This window comes from Phoca vitulina, unplaced genomic scaffold (assembly GCF_004348235.1).
Source record: "Phoca vitulina isolate PV1807 unplaced genomic scaffold, GSC_HSeal_1.0 scaffold19, whole genome shotgun sequence".
Taxonomy (NCBI): Eukaryota; Metazoa; Chordata; class Mammalia; order Carnivora; family Phocidae; genus Phoca; species Phoca vitulina.
The window spans coordinates 7,175,419-7,193,264 of record NW_022589722.1 but is presented as its reverse complement, the minus strand read 5'-3'; the positions used below and the strand labels follow the sequence as shown (position 1 = coordinate 7,193,264).

General features: G+C 43.4%; 1 protein-coding gene across 1 annotated transcript; it reads left to right on the top strand.

Annotated features, from left to right (window-relative positions):
• Positions 1-274: 274 nt before the first annotated feature.
• On the top strand, positions 275-9,223 carry BTG1 (BTG anti-proliferation factor 1). Its single transcript, XM_032416704.1, has 2 exons — positions 275-720; positions 1,689-9,223. Exons 1-2 carry the CDS (start codon positions 573-575, stop codon positions 2,054-2,056), a joined length of 516 nt encoding a protein of 171 aa, XP_032272595.1. The 5' UTR covers positions 275-572; the 3' UTR covers positions 2,057-9,223.
• The last annotated feature ends 8,623 nt before the right edge of the window (positions 9,224-17,846 follow it).

Here is a 17,846-nt window from a genome sequence, read left to right as displayed (position 1 = left end):
GCTCGGTCCCCTGGCCACAGCCCGCCGGTCTCCGGCCGCCGCTCGGGAGTTTATTTGTTTACAAGCGGATTACGTCAGCTCCTCCCTCTCTTCCCGGTCTCTGCATCCGCCCCCTGCTCCCTTTTCCCGCCCCCTCCGGCTCCGAATCTGCTGCGTCACAATGGTGCGATCTCCGGATTGGCTGCAGTCGGCCGTCATACTCCAGCTACGCCACTTCCTTTCCGCGGCGCTATAAAAGCTACTGCACGGCGCCTGTGTGTCTTCGCCCCTCCGAGCTGGAAATGCAACTGTTGGGAGCTTCGGAGGCTGGGGAGCTGGACGCGGAGGCGGCTGGGGAAGTCCGAGCGATGTGACCAGGCCGCCGTCGCTCGTCTCTTCCTCTCGCCTGCCGCTTCCTGTCGTGAAAATAACTTTTTTACTATAAAGGAGAAAAAAAAAGTAGCTGTCCGCCCCTCCCGCCCTCTCTTCTTCTCAGCCCTCTGACCTGCGAGGGAGCCCGGGGTGGCCGCTCCGCCGTCGGGGCCGCGCCGCCGAGCCCCGGCCGCCCCGGGCCGCCCCCGCCCGCCGCCCCCATGCATCCCTTCTACACCCGGGCCGCCACCATGATAGGCGAGATCGCCGCTGCCGTGTCTTTCATCTCCAAGTTCCTCCGCACCAAGGGGCTCACGAGCGAGCGACAGCTGCAGACCTTCAGCCAGAGCCTGCAGGAGCTGCTGGCAGGTGAGCCGGCCGCGGCGGGAGTGCGAGGGGCGCCGGGCGGACGTGGACCGCACACCCCGGGCGGGGAGGCGGGCCGAGCCGTCGGGGCCGCGGGAGCCGCGGCTCTGCCCCGGGCGGGCAGCGCTCGGGTCCCGCCGCGGGACCCGGGCTGGCGCGCTAGGTGGCCGCTAACGGCGGGTCCCGGCGAGGGTTTGGGGGCTGGGCCGAGGGCGCCCCCTCCCCCCACGGCTGGCCCACCGAGGGGAGAAGGAAACAGGCGCACAACAAAGAAACTACAGCCACTGAGGCGGGAGCCGCGGTCCTCGGACCGTCCGCGGATTTGGGGACAAAGGAATTGCGGGGCTGGGGTTGGTTCGACGCCCCCTCCCCCAACTCCCTCCAACCGTTGTGGGCTCGGCGGCCCGGCCCGGGGGTGGGAAACCGCGCCGCTGCCCCGGGGCCAGCCCGGGACGGACGTGCTGTCTCCCCGCGCCTCCTGCCTCTGACCATTAATCATCGCATTTGTCACCGGTTCAGTTACGGCCCTGCCCAGAGCGTGGTTTAGGGTTGCTTGTTTTTCTTCCCTTCGGGGTTAACAGTCCGGTGGCGCTTCTCCTCCAAAGCCATAAACCCCATTGTGTGCGGCTGGGGTGGGGTGGAGAAAGTAAACAGGTTCCCGCCTGGCCGCCAGTGCCAGCCGGCTGCCCGGCCAGCCGAGGCCGCGCGCCCGATTCCTGTTTTGGCGGCTCGACCGGTTGGTTCCTGGAGATTGTTTTGTCCCATGCTACTGTGTTATTTCTAAAGCCTTGCCCGCTCTTTCCCCAGCCCCGCACACGCACAGCAGCGAGAGCGATGCTGGGCATTTTTAAAAGTTGATAGTTTAAATTTTTCACTTCTCAAAGGAGCCAGCGGAAGAAGGAAGCTACAGCGGGACCTAACAGTAACGATCTAAAGCATTGTTTCTCTGTTCTTTTTTTTTTTTCCTGTAGAACATTATAAACATCACTGGTTCCCAGAAAAGCCGTGCAAGGGATCAGGTTACCGTTGTATTCGCATCAACCATAAAATGGATCCTCTGATTGGACAGGCAGCACAGCGGATTGGACTGAGCAGTCAGGAGCTGTTCAGGCTTCTCCCAAGTGAACTCACACTCTGGGTTGACCCCTACGAAGTGTCCTACAGAATCGGAGAGGATGGCTCCATCTGCGTGCTGTATGAAGCCTCACCAGCAGGAGGTAGCACTCAAAACAGCACCAACGTGCAAATGGTAGACAGCAGAATCAGCTGTAAGGAGGAACTTCTCTTGGGCAGAACCAGCCCTTCCAAAAACTACAATATGATGACTGTATCAGGTTAAGATATAGTCTGTGGATGGATCATCTTATAATGGATGGATAAATTTGATTTTTGCTTTGGGTGGGCTCCTCTTGGGGATGGATTATGGAATTTAAACCATGTCACAGCTGTGAAGATCTGGCACAAGATAGAATGGTAAAAAAAAAATTTTTTTTAAAGTGACAGTGCCATAGTTTGGACAGTACCTTTCATTGATTTAATAGCCTGTGAGTCCAAGTAAATGATCACTTTATTTGCTAGGGAGTGAAGTCCTAGGGTGGTTTCAGTTTCTCCCAGATGTTATACCTAAATTTTTTCCATCAACCCCTTTAAGGCAAATCTGTATTTCAAAGAACCTTTCTCTGCAGTAGATCTTGCAGAGGAAATTTGCACTATTACACTTGAAAATTGTTAACTTTTTTGGCAGCTCAATAGGAAAGCTCAACATTTTAAACATGGTAGTACTGGAAATTTTGACAAGACTTTTACCTAGCACTTAAATGTATAAATGTACATAAGACAAACCTAGTAAGCATGACCTGGGGAAATGGTCAGACCTTGTATTGTGTTTTTGGCCTTGAGAGTAGCAAGTGACCAGAATCTGCCATGGCAACAGGCTTTAAAAAAAGACCCTTAAAAAGACACTGTCTCAACTGTGGTGTTAGCACCAGCCAGCTCTCTGTACATTTGCTAGCTTGTAGTTTTCTAAGACTGAGTAAACTTCTTATTTTTAGAAAGTGGAGGTCTGGTTTGTAACTTTCCTTGTACTTAATTGGGTAAAAGTCTTTTCCACAAACCACCATCTATTTTGTGAACTTTGTTAGTCATCTTTTATTTGGTAAATTATGAACTGGTGTAAATTTGTACAGTTCATGTATATTGATTGTGGCAAAGTTGTACAGATTTCTATATTTTGGATGAGAAATTTTTCTTCTCTCTATAATAAATTGTTTCTTATCTTGGCATTTTAATCAATCTCTTGTCATGATTATAGAGGTTCAGCTATAAAAGATACGTTTCTCAGAAGACTTAGGTTCTATAAGCTATGTGAATGTCAGTTGCACACTGGTCATGCTGAAAAACATTTGCTAGGAGTGAAGATGATCTGTGTATACATGTTTAGGTATTAGAGGAAACACAGGGTAACTTTTTTTTTTTTTTTGATCTCTAAAGTCAAAACATGGACACATTCCCAGGCTAATCTCATGAAATGAGGATAAGAGACAAAGGTAACATCTACCAAACAAAGTGATACTCAGAATTTGCATGTCATTGCTTCCCCGTTGAAGTGAAGATCATTGGGTCCATTCTGGCCCACCTTTGAGAAACAATTACTTTGCCCCATGGAATTCTTGTTCAATTAGAAAATCCTGGGGCAGATGACCCATAGTCTTAAAGAACAGACTAATAATCACTGCAGGGATTGGTTGCTTTTTGCTTTTCATCAGCTGCAAGATTTACATAAAAATCACTTAAGCTGGAATTCAACAAAAGGTATGTTTATGAATTTTTATTCTCAAAAGTTGAAATGTGAGTTTTTGATTCCTCATTTTCAGATTTCTGTTTCGGATAAATTCTAAGAACCTAAATGAAACATTGAGTGCTGGAGTGTAGATCACTACCGCATATGATAAAAACTTGTTGGTAATTCTTTGGTTGTAGAGGATAACATGGTTCTTCAGTGGAAATTGAAAGTGGGGAATTTTGAGTTTTTCTCTACACAGTTAAGTGACTTACCATAGAGTGGCTTTTTTGGGAGCTACTTATGTAAACATGTACACTCGAAATATTTCACAATTTAGGTTACTTGAAATCAATTACTTGAAATCAGTAGAGCCAAATTTGGGGATTTATTAATGACTGATTTTGTAGACTACACAGGAATATACAGCTGAATACGAGGGAATTTAGAATACAGGCTATGTGTGTGTACTTTATAGGCCATTCTTGGGCATTTGCATTATAATAACCACAGCACATGGAACCCCCTTGCCAATTATTATGGTTTTATTTTTCAGTGTGTTCTTTGAGAAAGTCTCCCAGTTTTTCAGATTTGAATGTGCAGTAAAACAACTGGTAGTAGAGTCTACCCCGGTCTCACCCCAGTTCTGATGACTGTTGTTTGCCAACTGCATCGCATCTGGTAACTCCTTTGAAGCCAGGTGATGGATAAAGTTCTGCATACTAAATCCTTGGAATCAAAGGCGAAGTATCCAGAGAGTTGAATATATTCTAGTACCTAAAACTTGTGTCATAGAACCTATTCTCAGATGGAAAATAAGTTTTGAAGATTTTGACATCTGACTTTTAGGTGCTTAAAAAGAAATGCGGTAGGAAGAACACTTAATAAATATTTCATTTTAGAGTTTAGGTGAGGTCTGGCATGTAAAGAGCTGTTAAGTTCCTCTTTAAAAAGGCTTGCAAGCATCCCTGAGACCTAGCATCTGGCTGTTTGCTGTGACCTTAACCTTATATTCCCCAGACAATTGTCTACAGTACAGTAGCTGTTTGTTTGCGATGTCTCATTCATTGCTTCCGGGGAGTGTTTCGCGTAGCTATTTTGTTGGAAACATTTGTGTGTCTGCTGAATGCACACGCAGGTGTGTGCCAGACCTGCACATGTCGGCATTTCTGTGTGCTTTTAAGAAATGCAATAGTGATCATTGAAAAGGCTTTTATACTGCCTGAGCGAAAAGATAGTTTCTCAGAAATCCTTTCAAGAGAGGATGACTGCTTTCAAAATCATTAATTGCAATTGGCACCAAGAGTTCATAATTATTGGCAATATGTTTAGGGATGTTACTTTCTGAATTTTAATGGGTAGTTTTAACATTACTTCCTTTTCTCCAAATGTAAGTACTGTCTTGCTCCATAATGCTGAAGCAAGGCTTCCCCTAGTTCATGCAGGATAATGTGGCTGTCTTCCTCTTCAGTCTGGAACGGGAGTCCCTTGTCTGTCCGTACCCTTCGTTGACAATATTTCTACATTAATAGACTGCAAAGGCCACTAGAAAATGGCTTTCTGGTACAGTTGCACAAATGATTTCCTCAAGTCACTGTTAAACCAGTTGCAAGGAATTTTGTTTTGTCTAGGGATTACAGATCTTGGAATTGGCCTTCCTGTTAAAAGGAAGCAGTATTCCTGACTATTCTGGTGTTTAATAGCTAAAGGTTAAAACAGTATACTGTATATTAAAGTTTAAAGATCATTCCTCTCCCCTTTGCACCCCTGTTTCAGCTAATGTGATAAGATGTTATTGATAAGCTGTGGGGAGAATTTACCAATAGTTTTGTTTCGGATTGTCTGAAACAATAGATCTCTTCTTTATCTGAAGGCATAGGGACTTCCGATTGTTCAGTCCCATTTCAGTCTGCACCTGAACTTTTGTACATGGCTTCTGCTAAAATACGGTAATCCTTTATTTTTCATGTCTGGAACATAACAGTATGAAAAACTTTTGTAGTAAAATAGTTTGTACTACTAACCAAACTAAGCTGCTTAACTGAGTCCTGAAGTCATTTATATTAATGCAGATAGGCCAGAGGAATTTATATGTGATGAGTTATAGTTTCTGGCTATTTCTATAAATCTTGAGATATATATATATATATTTTTTTTTTCTGAGAAAAGCATAAAGTGAAGAAACATTAAACCAGATGTTACATTATGTAGCTTTACAGTGCTCCGAAGCAAGTAAGCCTTGGGTTGTATCAAGAGTGAGGACTGACACCATTTCCTCAACAGTTAACTTGTGGACCAGTCTTTTGACCGCCGTTTTACCTTAGCTAACTCATTTCTTTTGGTATTGTTCAATGTGTCAAACGATAGAAAAGTGGTAAGGCTTCCCATTTATTTTCCAGTTAAGGATTTTCAATTTTTGTAAGTGTTTTCTGTCATTTTGCAGTTGAATAATCTCACAAGGAATATTTTGGAGTTCAGCTCCTGACTTTTATAGGAGCCTTTTCATGATCATTTATCATTTTAATGTTGAATATCGAGAGGTTTGTGCAGCAGAGTCGTTTGCCAGAGAGTTTGGGAAAAGAAATACTATTATTGTAAGGATTCTGTAATTCATGAATCTGGGACAAAGTCTGCACTGTTTGTGAACATGCAGGTCAAAGTGGTAGTAAGGTTTATGGCCCATGCTAAGTGGAAACTGGGCTTGGGGGAGGAATGGATGGGAAGCAAAAAGAAACCATGCTCCTAAAGGCATTTTTAAAGAAATTCAAATATAATGCTTAATGTCTTTGTCTCTGTATTTTATAAAGGGAAAATATTTTTTAAGCTGTTATAAACTCCTTGATTATTAGCCTCTTTCCTTGTACCTTTAAGTTGTGAAGGCCATTTGTGACCCCACTCCTGAAGACAGAGGGGTGATTAAGTGTCGGCCAGACTCCTAACATCACGATAGAGACCACCAGGCAGGAAACAACAGTGGAGTTTACTGCATTCCTGTATTTGGAGACTATCACATCAAACTAATTATTGTTTCAAATCCTAACAGAAGACATGGTCATCTCTGGGTACATTTAGTTTTAATAATTCTCTAGATAGGTGATCTCCAGAGTACCTTTATGTCATTCTCTTAAAGTATTTTTGCACGTGTGTGTGTGTACAAGCACATGGTATATTTTATAAACAAATGCACATAGATTGGGGATGTATTCTGTTGATAGGGGTACACTGATCAAAAATGTTTAGAGACTGTTTCTCTAGATCATCACTAAAGCAGATGAGTGCTCTCTTAATAACTTGTGATTATTACTTTAAGTGATAAGTCTTCAAATAAGAAGCCGTTGTAGCATTTCAAAGAGGGTTATCTTGTCTAATTTTTGCTTATCTGCTTAGGTCCTTATTTGTAAAATTAAGACCTCTATTTACAGCCAGCAGAAACCCCAAGTTAAGTGTCCTATCAATTCAAAGTCTGTGTGCTCCTACATATTAAACTAGGTACTGCTATGTGTCAGAATCCACATTTTATGTTTTTAGAAATTTTCTTTTTAAATGTTAGGGCTCTTGTAACATTTCCTTTATTTGCATGCATGGTGGTAAAAGAACGGAGTTAACGTAGTCGCCCATCAGTGATTAAATTAGCTTTAGGAGTTACGGGTTAGCCAGAAGTCTCTTGTATCTTTTCTCTCTGGTTCTGAGCAATCTCTAAATTTGTAGGAAGGAAAGATGACTGCAAATTGGACTTTATTTGAGAAGATTCTGTAAGTGGGCATAAACCTAAGATGACAAGGTTTGACAATCGCACTATAAACAGGATTGGATACATCTTCCAGTCTTGATTTATGGCAGTGTTGTCCCCTTGAGTCAATAGACTAAATGGAATTGTATTTCCTATAAATTACACTTGTGAGCCTTCAAGTTACCAACATACATTTCTCATTTGACCTCCCAACAACTGGGTGAGGTTGGCAGATAGGTAGGTCAGTATTTTTTAATCTTCATGCTGTAGATGGGAAGCTGAGGCTTAAGGAGTTTAAATAATTTGCCCCAGAGTCAAACGGCTAGTAAATAGCTCATTCATAATTTGAACTTGGGCCCTTTTGGCCCCAGAACCCGAGCTCTTAACTGTTGTTGTGTTGAGAAGTATGATTTATTCACGGTGTTTCACAGTGTTTGGAACATGCGGGTTTTAATTTTTCCTTGCTAGCTAGCCATCTTTGGTCATTTTTAGCCTTGAAGCCCTGTTGCTGTCCATGCTCACAAGGCATAGAACTGTCTTAAAAGGAGGCTTCTTTCTTCAGGAGGCATTTAGGACCTAGTATAAAGAACACTAGTCTTGGACTCTGAAGAATGAGCTGGAATGCAGGCCTGTACCAGCTACCAGTGTGGGACTTTGCACAATTTGCTTAGCCTGAGCCCACCACTCCATATGTGAGATGGGATACAAATAAGTCTGTTACACATGAAAACATCTAGCAAAGAATGGTTGGATTCTTGGAAGTTGAATAGTCTATCTCATGGAGGCAAATTAAGCAGATTGTTTTCTTGGTTTCTTGAAGATTTGATGTCACTGAGATTGTTTAGTTTCTTTTAAGTCCGCTTTAGCCAATGGCTGTAAGAAATGTACTTGTGTTTTTGAAATACCATGGGAAGGAAAATGGACCCCTTTTTAAAGGGGAACTACAGACAACCCAGGCATGTCCATTTATTTCGCAGACTTTCCTGAGCTGGGTCCTTAACATAGTGCTTTTCAGTGTGGGCTGTTTTCTCAGTAAAGGGCACAAAAGAAGGCATCCCTTCAGCCCTCTGTCTGTATTGAACACCTTACAGCTGAGAGATGGAACCACCAAGTGTGTGTAGCCAGGCAGCTCCGTGTGGTGCACGTTTGTGTGCTTTATCTGGTTTAATCCTCGCGTCTGTTTGCTGTATAAAGTTGACTTTTCCCAGGGTTTGCAGTCCTTCAAGCCATTGGTATTTGGCCATGCTTTTGTTTCAAACAGTGGTTTTCAAACAGAACTCAGTGGTTCTCAATCTCTTCTTAATCTAGAGTGGTGTGAGTACTTCCTTTACTGCAACGAAAAGCAGCCTCTTAAGTTATCAGTCTGGGTTTGAGTTTCTTGGGGTGTAAGCTGATGCAACGTTTGCTTGAATCACTAATAATGTAATTGACTTCTTGTAGTTAGTCATAAATGAATCAGCTACCACGTGTCCTTTTTAGTTTAAACTCAAGTCCCTTTTTCTATGGGAACATACCTTCATTGAATCGCTTGCTGCTGGGTTGTATAGCATTACTGCAGACCTCAATGAAGTAGGTACTCAGCCAGCAGAGCTTCTTGCTAATTTATTTTGCAATAGTACGGGAAACAAAGGGCCCCATTCTTAAAAGAACCTCAAGAAACTTAGAGGCAAAATTTCTCTGACCCTTTCAGAAGTCTTGCATCTTAAATTCTCTGTGTGGTTCAGGCCTGCTTGGAGTTGTGCGTAGCCTTATAAATTAGTCAATGTGTTCCTATAATGTTTAAGATTGTGATGGAAGAATAATAAGAGTTTGGAACTAATTAAAACAAGGTTAAGGTGGCCAGTCTGTGTTGTCAGAACAGTTATCCCTTGAGACAGTAGTTAACGGTTATAGAGTTAGAGATGGAGACTTAGGGAACACTAAAGCATTAGGCACGAGCTCTCTTCTCCTAACTCCCAGATTCTTGCATTTCCCCCATTACTGTGTCCTTTATGTCTCCTGGGATCCTTTCTTTTCTTTCTTTTTATTTTTTTAAAGATTTATTTATTTGAGAGAGTGAGACCAAGAGTGCATGCGGGGTGGGGGAGGAGCAGAGGGAGAGAGAGTCTTAAGCAGACTCCATGCTGAGTGTGGAGCCTGATGTGGGGCTCGAGGCGGGGCTTGACCTCACAACCCTGAGATCACAACCTGAGCCGAAATCAAGGGTCGGGCTCTTAAATGACTGCACCACTCAGCCGCCCCTCCTGGGATCCTTTCTAATGGTTAGAATATGATTGGTGTTTTGTCCTGTATCTACCACATTCATTAACTACTTATTAAGTCCCTCTCTATGCCACATACTGTGCCAAGCTCAGGATTCACAAATGGTCACCATCTCTGCCTTCAAGGGGCTTCCAGCCTAGTGGCGGCAGAAGTTACCAAACGTATAGAAAACCTGGGCCTGATATGCACTAAGGGAAGGAAGTGGTGAATGGGGTGTCCTGAGAGCTGTAATGGACACGGCAATACCTTACAGACGCCTCCCAGAGGAAGGAACACGAGCTGCATCTGTAGGATGAGTGGGGGGTTGCGTGAAGAAGGCGGAATCCAGAACAGCACGCAAAGTCTGGCTGGAGAGTCCGTGGTGCTTGGGAGGGATGGAGTGGACTGGAGGGGATTAAGGAACGGAGGACACCATGTGAAGCTTTGAAGGTAGGGAGCAACCAATGTAATTTGGTCAATAAGTTTATCAGGTGAACTGTGACTTTAGAGAGTAAAACAGGGTGCTATTAATCATTAAGCCCAGACTATAAGCGCATAGAACAGTGTCCTCGCTTTTATAGCCCATGTTAAAGTATTATCTCTTTGAGTAAGGGCCTGGCCACCAGCAACGTATCTACTTCCTAGTAAATGCTTCAAGGAGTTAGAACCCAAACAGAACTCAAGAATGTTTTTCAGAACAACTAGGTTGTTAATGATTTGTTTTGGTACAGACAATAATGACTTTCATGTTCTAAAGGTTTAGCATGGAAAGTTGGTTTTTAGCGTGAGCTACTAGATTAGAGGTACTTTCACGGCGTATGAAACAGCACAGTTCAAATTCAAACACATCTTTGGTAATTTTCCAGTTTCTTGTTGTTGTTACAGTCCTTGCCATTTTTGCAGTGTTTATTAAACAGAATTAAAAACAAAACCATTTTAATTCTAGGTTTATATTTCCAGGGGAAGTACCTCCTAGACATAACTTTCAGGGTGTGAGCTACCAAAATTTTTTTTCTTTAAATTGATGTAAAAATTTAAGATAGTTAAATGTAAAGAGTTCAGTAGATTTTGTGCACCTACGTGATCCACACTCCAATGCAGAGAACATTTCTACCGCCCCAGAAAACTCCTTTTGGGGGCACTTAAAATTTAACTTAAGAAATATGGTTGTGGAGCCAGGCCTCAAATTAGAAATGAGTTGTTTTCCCTCTCCTCTTCTTACTACTTTATTTTTGCTTCTTAAACATGCGGTAATAGTTACTTTAAACACAAAGCAAATTGTCGCCAGAAGAAACCGTTGCCTTTCAACTAGTTATGATTTAGTGGTTACTAATATTGTACATCCCTGCCCAATTTGCTATGGCTTTTAGTCTTTTAGAGTGAGTAGTAAAATTTGAGTCATATCACTGACTCACAAGCTTACTAAGGATTGCCTGCTGTTTGTTATTAGGCTGGAATTTCAGAATCTTGATCAATTGAAAAAGATTGTGATAATGTCAAATTTACATAATGCCCCCCCTTTTTCATTCAGCCTGATTATGCCACTATCGTAGGTTTTGCAGATAAGAAGAGACGAGTGGTAAACCTGTCTATATAGCTGAGTCCTAGCCTTGAGCGCTTTCTCCCATCTCAAAATTCTCAACTCCCAATTGCCAAAGAGCAATTAGAATACTCACCTAAGTTACAGCACAATGAGTTGTGAAACTGATCGAACCCGAGAGCTGTGTGTCACTGTCTTTAAAGATTCCTGAATGCAGGGATGGGAAGATCTGTCCGAAGGAGACTGTTAATAGTTTGGGATCTACTGAGGGAGAGGGAAAGGAAAAAAATACACCAGTGATTAAAAAGGGGATTTACTCCTTGTTTTCCCTGTAGACTTAGTGTTCTGATTTGGAACCTGATCTGGAACCAGAGCTGGAATTAACTCTTTCTGAGAAGGACAATATGTTCTGCTTAGCCAAACCTCTGTTGCCAAAGCAATGGTGGGTTGTGATGGGGATGGTGGCGAGTGGCAGTAATACCTAATATTTCAATACCAAGTTGGACTTTTTCCCCTGACACTCCAATTTAGAGAGGATGGCAACTCAGTGGAGATGTAGGGAAGGTTGAAGCCAGATTGGGTTACTGGGAGACTTGTCAATAACCCATTTCCGGTTGGAGAAGCCCCTATCCCAAATACGCATTCATTTCACTAGTAGATTCAGTCCTCATTTTAAAAAAGAAGTTTCATGCATTAAGCACAGGAAAATTCAATATGGCACTTCACTCTATGCATGGTGAAGAGGATTTTCATTTATTTCCGGCTCTGTCCCCTTACTGACGAGCATTCCCAGCAGCACCGGACAGCCTTAGGCCCTCTGCTCTGCTCATCTGCGGCTCTCTTCTGTGAAGTTCTGACCCGAAGCGGCAGGCACCTCCTGGAGATTTGCTGAGTATCAGCACTTGTGGACATCCCTTCCCTGGCTCCTCATCACAGACCCGTGAGACTAGATATGTGCTACTCTAGTCATCTCCAAGTCAAGAAGATGTGGTCCGGGGAAGTTCTGTAATTCGCCCAAGGTCATAGAGCTATGGGACAGTTCCAGGCTAGAATCCAGGTTTGTCCTCCATCAAGCACCAGCCCCTGACCAGTATCTCATTCCAGCGCACTGCTTTCTGATCCCATCCTGTTGCAATCGTTTGCATTCAGGTCTGATTGTCCCATTAGATAGGAAGACCTTAAAGTCGGGAACTCTTAGACCAGAGCTTTAGAAGATGCTAGAATTAGTTAATCTGTCCGTAAGTATTTGCTGAGCATCTACTATATGCCCAGCATTGTTCTGGGCACTTGGAGATACAGCTGTGAGCCAGACAAAAATACCTACCCTCAGAGAGAGGGGAAAGCCAGCCAGTAGAAGGCACACATCAGATGGTGAGGGTGCTAAGGAGCAGGGCTGCCGTGAACATTGGACCAGTTGTGCAACAGTTCGTGGGCCCAGCAGAAAAGAGCGTGAGGGAGGGTTGGGGGGGCGGGGAGCGGGACACAGGTTGCTATTTTACATAAAATAGGGAAGGCCTCACTGATAAGGTGATTATTTGAGCAGAAACTTGAAGGAGACCAGAGAAACAGACTAGGAGATATCTTGGAAAAGAACATTCCATTCAAATAATTGAGTGAATTCCAAAATCCTCCCAGGCTCGTTTCTCCCCAAATACATAATTGTAATTTGGAGCTCTTGGACACTATTAGAAAGTCAACAAACCTGGTTTCTGGCAGCGGTTTTCCTGACCACTTTTTTCTTTTTTTTTTTAAGATTTTATTTATTTGTTTTTGAGAGAGAGAGCGAGCATGAGCAGGGGGGAGGGGCAGAGGGAGAGGGAGAAGCAGACTCCCGGCTGAGCAGGAAGCCCGAGGTGAGGTGGGGCTGGATCCCAGGACCCCGGGATCATGACCGGAGCTGAAGGCTCCGACTGAGCCACCCAGGCGCCCCTCCTGACCACTTTCTACTTCGTTTCCTGGTTATTGTGTGCCTTAGGAATCAACTGAGCTTTGATTACCAGGAAACCCAGCTGGATTTTTTTTTTCTCTTCATTTTAGAGAAAACTATAAATCATAATAAACAGGCTGATAAGAAGGCCTGAATTTGAAGAAAAAAGAAAAAAAAGGTCTGACTTCTTTAAACTCTCTAACCACAATGTAGACCCTGAGTTGTGAAATGAGAATCGGTGTTCAGGATGATGCGGGCCCAGCAAGAGGCTCAATATTTTGTTAGGAGGGATAGCTAGGCAGGCTGAGGGACAGCACTGAAAACAGAAAGGCTCTTCTTGCTGACATTTAGATACCTGGAAAATCCAGTTATCCGGAAGGGCCTATCCTTACAAAACCTGAGACTATAGTACGAGACCTGTTATCATTCAGAGCCAGTGGCCTTTTCTTTTTATGTAGGAGATAAGAGTAGGGGTAACATTAACCTTCATCATCCATTCACTCAAAAATCACGGAACAGGGGTAACATTAACCTTCATCATCCATTCACTCAAAAATCACGGAACACTTGCTCTTTTTAAGGTGCTGGCCGGTAAAGTTCCTGGTGTTAGGACATAAAAATGGAGATTTCTCTGGTTCCACTTGCCTTCGCAAAGATGAATGAAAATGTGCTTTCTCAAATATATTTCCCAAGAATTCTACCCTATCCAAGCTCCCAGCCCAGGGAGTAAGACTGTCTCCTTCCAAACAGTCTGAAACTAGCTGTACCGCCCAGTTTTAGTCGCCTTCCTTGGGCTTAGATTAAACTTGGATGAGGACTTTAGCATTTCAAGGTTGAGTTCAGATCACTCAGATATGGTTCTCCATTATCTGAGAGTCCAAGCAAAACTAAAAAGGAAGCAGAAATCTCAGTTTCTGGGTTTAAGAAAGACTCCCTCTCAAAGCTCCCAAATTCAGCCAGATCATTCAGGCCATTTGACTAAAATTGGCAGGGCGAGACTATGGGGAAAGGGTAAGAGAATGAAGAAAAAAGGGAAAATACACTTTGAAAAGCAATAGTGATATTACGGAGCATTTCATGCAGAACTAGAAATGTTATCCAAAGCCAACATTTACCAAAGGCACCATGGGACTTTTTGTGGGGTCAAATAAGTAGACTCTTAAACCCTCAGATTTGTTCCTGTAAATGCTGACCATCCTACACTAATTATCCTAGAAATATATATATATATATATATATATATATATATATATATATATATATATGATTTTTTATATATATATATATATATTTGCCTATTTGGGAACACAAATAAAACAACCATGTTAATTTGAAACTCGGTATCATGGATACAGACAGTGATTACAGCCTTGTGAGTCTGCTAATAATATTTATGGCAATAATCTATGGCATCTCTCCCAGAAGATTTCTCAGATTCATATGTGTGGATTAAAGTTCATTCTTTTATCAAAATGCTGGCTATGAATCTCTGGCTCTGAAAGGTGTGTTTTTGCCCTTCTGTTTTCATGAGGAAAGTCCTGCCTTCATTTCTTAATGAGTGTCCCTTTGTTTTTCTTCCTTCCTCCTACTCAACGCTGAACTTGTCAACTTAGGAAAACACTCTACTGTGTAGAATAAAATAAAAACAGTTAAATGTGTGGTTGGACAAACTTATTTTTAAACTTAGTCATTTGGTGTAACACTACGTTAGGCAATAATTAAAGTTCTGATAAAACTAAATGAAATGGAGTTATTAGTTGACTTTTTCATAGTTAAAAGGTTTTAGGGTATTATTAGAGTAAAAATATATTTCAGTATCTTGGGTACAACTCTGGCTTAATATAGCATTTTTTTTTTTTTTCTGTGAAAACTTTCATTTCACTAGGAATTGATTTCAGGGGAACAAAACACAGACTTGTGTTCCTGTGTGGGTGGGTGGGTGTGCTACATACGTGTTTGCTGGGAGAGTAGAATGGGTAGAGTTAGCACTGAAAAGAAGAGAGAGTAAGATTTAAGAAATGGTAAGAAAGGAAAATCTCCATATACATGTGAGTGTCATGTGTATGCCTATGTATGCCCTTCTTAAATTAGTGCAGGGAAAGAAATACACTGATTAGCTTAAAAAAATTTTTTTTAAATATGGTTTCTTTTGATGCCTGGCCACTGATTTTGATAAAAGAACGTTACAGAGAAAGAAAAAAAAAAATTCCTTTTCCACTGTCATCACACCGAAAAAGGATGCCCCTGTGTAACTAATATTTAAAACCTTATCCTTTTTGGTTTAGGGGAGCTCCCCTAGCAAAACTGATGAACCGGAGGGTAGGTTTTTCATCAGCTTTTCCAATCAGCCACAGTTAGGGCTTGCCTATTGTGCCAGAGACTCTCTTTGATCAGAAGTGAGGTTATCTATTCCTGTTGGAAACAGCTACGTACACAATGGCAAACTGCAGGATCCTAGCCACACATTGGTGGTGGAGAATCCAAACCCCAACATTAAAAAGGGACAAAGTAGCAAATCGAGCCTCCCGTTACAGAAATAAAGGGTGATGTTAAAATCCCACTTTTAAATTTGGACCTAGATGAAATGCCCGTTTTGAATTTAGCGCCCCGGAGAGTAGTGAGGATGCACTGGCCATAGGGTTCAGCTGCCCACGTTTGAAGGCTGGATCATAGAGGCTGTGCCCATGTGAGACTCTGATTTGTGTGGGCTTGATTATTTTCTGACCAGAGTTTGGCCACCAAGCTCAAGTTTAGCCATTAGGATTTCAAATCAAGAACGCAAAAACAATGGGTCTCAACCGTTTTCCTGCTTTGATAGGCACCACGAGAAACATTCCTAAACCACACACTCCCACGGGCACTGGAGGGTTCTGTGTCATCCAGGTACACTCCTTTCTCCCCTGGGAGAAACCATATTAGACTGTAGGAGCGTAGGAGAGGCACACGGAAGACGCTGGAGGTCTGCTTGTAAGCAGTCAACTCTCCACAACCTGCAGTTCCTAATGTCACCCGGCTGCAGACTGCAGCGGGGGTCACCCTATCCCTGGAGAGCTACGTTGTTCAAACCCCCATTCTTCTGTCCAGTGTCATTCTCAAGTTTTTGCACATTACTGGGGAGCACCCTCTCCTCTGAACTCGGCCCTTGAACCCCTGCCTCTGCTGGATTAGGTCAGTTTAGAGACCTTTTTACCAGCCTGAATGGGCTGTTCTTTTTATGCTACCCAGATGTGTAGCTCGGCCTCACTTCACTTGGGCAAACATTCCGCTGGTTGAAGGCATCCCTTTATGTGGCCAATTTTACCAAAGGTGTGTGAAGATGAAGGACCCTGGCCTTCCAGCAACGGAGACGTCTCGAATTATTAGGATGTTTTTAATGCTTGAGTCATTTCATTTTTTTTTTTTTTAAAGATTTTATTTATTCACTTGAGACACAGAGATACAGAGAGAGAAAGCATGAGCAGTGGGAGAGGCAGAGGGAGAGGGAGAAGCAGACTCCCTGCTAAGCCAGGAGCCCGATGTGGGGCTCCATCCCAGGACCCTAGGATCATGACCTGAGCCGAAGGCAGATGCTTAACCATCTGAGCCACCCAGGCGCCCCTGCTTCAGTCATTTCTGATCCCAGGCTCCAGGTCCTTTCTCCCTTCCCCTTCCCTGTCCTCCCACTGTCCCCTCTCCTCCCTCTCCCTCCCTGCCCCTCCTTTCCCCTCCCCCACCCCCCAGCTCCTTCTCAGGAGCAAGACTCCAACTCCTAAAGGAATAAGGGGACCAAGGCTGGAGCTGCCTCTTTCTGCTCTCACTGAAGGAAAAACAGTGTTTTCCTTTTTTTCTTCTCTCTACAGTCATTCTCCAGGTGAGGTTGCAGAGAAAGGCAAGCAATGAGGAACAGAGAGGACAGATGAAGTCTTCAGGACAAGCAGAAAAACTGCAGAGGCATCTGTGTTTACTTAGACATCCAAAGAAAGCCTGAGGGGCAGGAGAGCAGGGTTTAGACACAGGCTCTGGAGTCTGAGATTTCCTGCTGGAATCTGGCCCAAACACTGCCGCCCGTGCCAAGAGGAGATGCACTTTATCCTCTCCCAGTTCCATTTTCTTTGGCTGTAAGATGAGGTGATGATACGTCCAATCTTCAACTCCAACATTCAACCTCTGAAAATGGGTTTTTGGTGGGTTTTTTGTTGTTTTGTTTTGTTTTTTTAAATCTAGGTTTGGCAAAAACCCTTCTGGCAGGAAGAAGTAGGCTTCCTCCTCCTTCTGTACCTGTCCACACATTTTGCTGCAGGATTATGAACACGGTTTTGTGCCGGCCCCCACTGGGGTGCTTTGGACTGCGCTGTGCACACGCCGCATTGACTCTCTCCAATCTGAGAAATGCCGAATTGCAGAAGTGCGAGTGGCCCTGAGTGTTTGGGATAAGGTTATCCACCGCAGAGGCTGTTTGGGATCCTGAATGGGATAGATAATAGCTGTGTGGGGATTAATGTAGGGCCTGGCCCAGGAGTGACCAGCCCGTAAGTGCCGGCCGTTGTTACTACCTCCTGTGGTCTCGAATGAGAGCATGTGTGTATGTCTGGCTCCAGGAATAGCTACAAAACTTTGTGTTAGGAAGTGCATAAGAGCCGGGAGTTTACACACTGGCTTATTTTATATCTGTTGTTTATATCTGTCTTGAGTGTTGAATTTGCTTCTGATTTTCTTTTCAGATGACTTCTCAATGCCTTCTGACTCCATTCTTTTATCTGAGGGAAAATAGCATTTATCTTTCTCTCTCTAGCACTCGAATATACTTCTCCTCCGATCACGGGGGATCCAGAGAGCTGTTCCTGGTGAAGCTGCCTTTCTCCACAAGTGGCGATTAATGGCCAAAAGATGCTCAACGTGAATCAGTAATTCAGGAAAGCTCTCAGGAGATTTG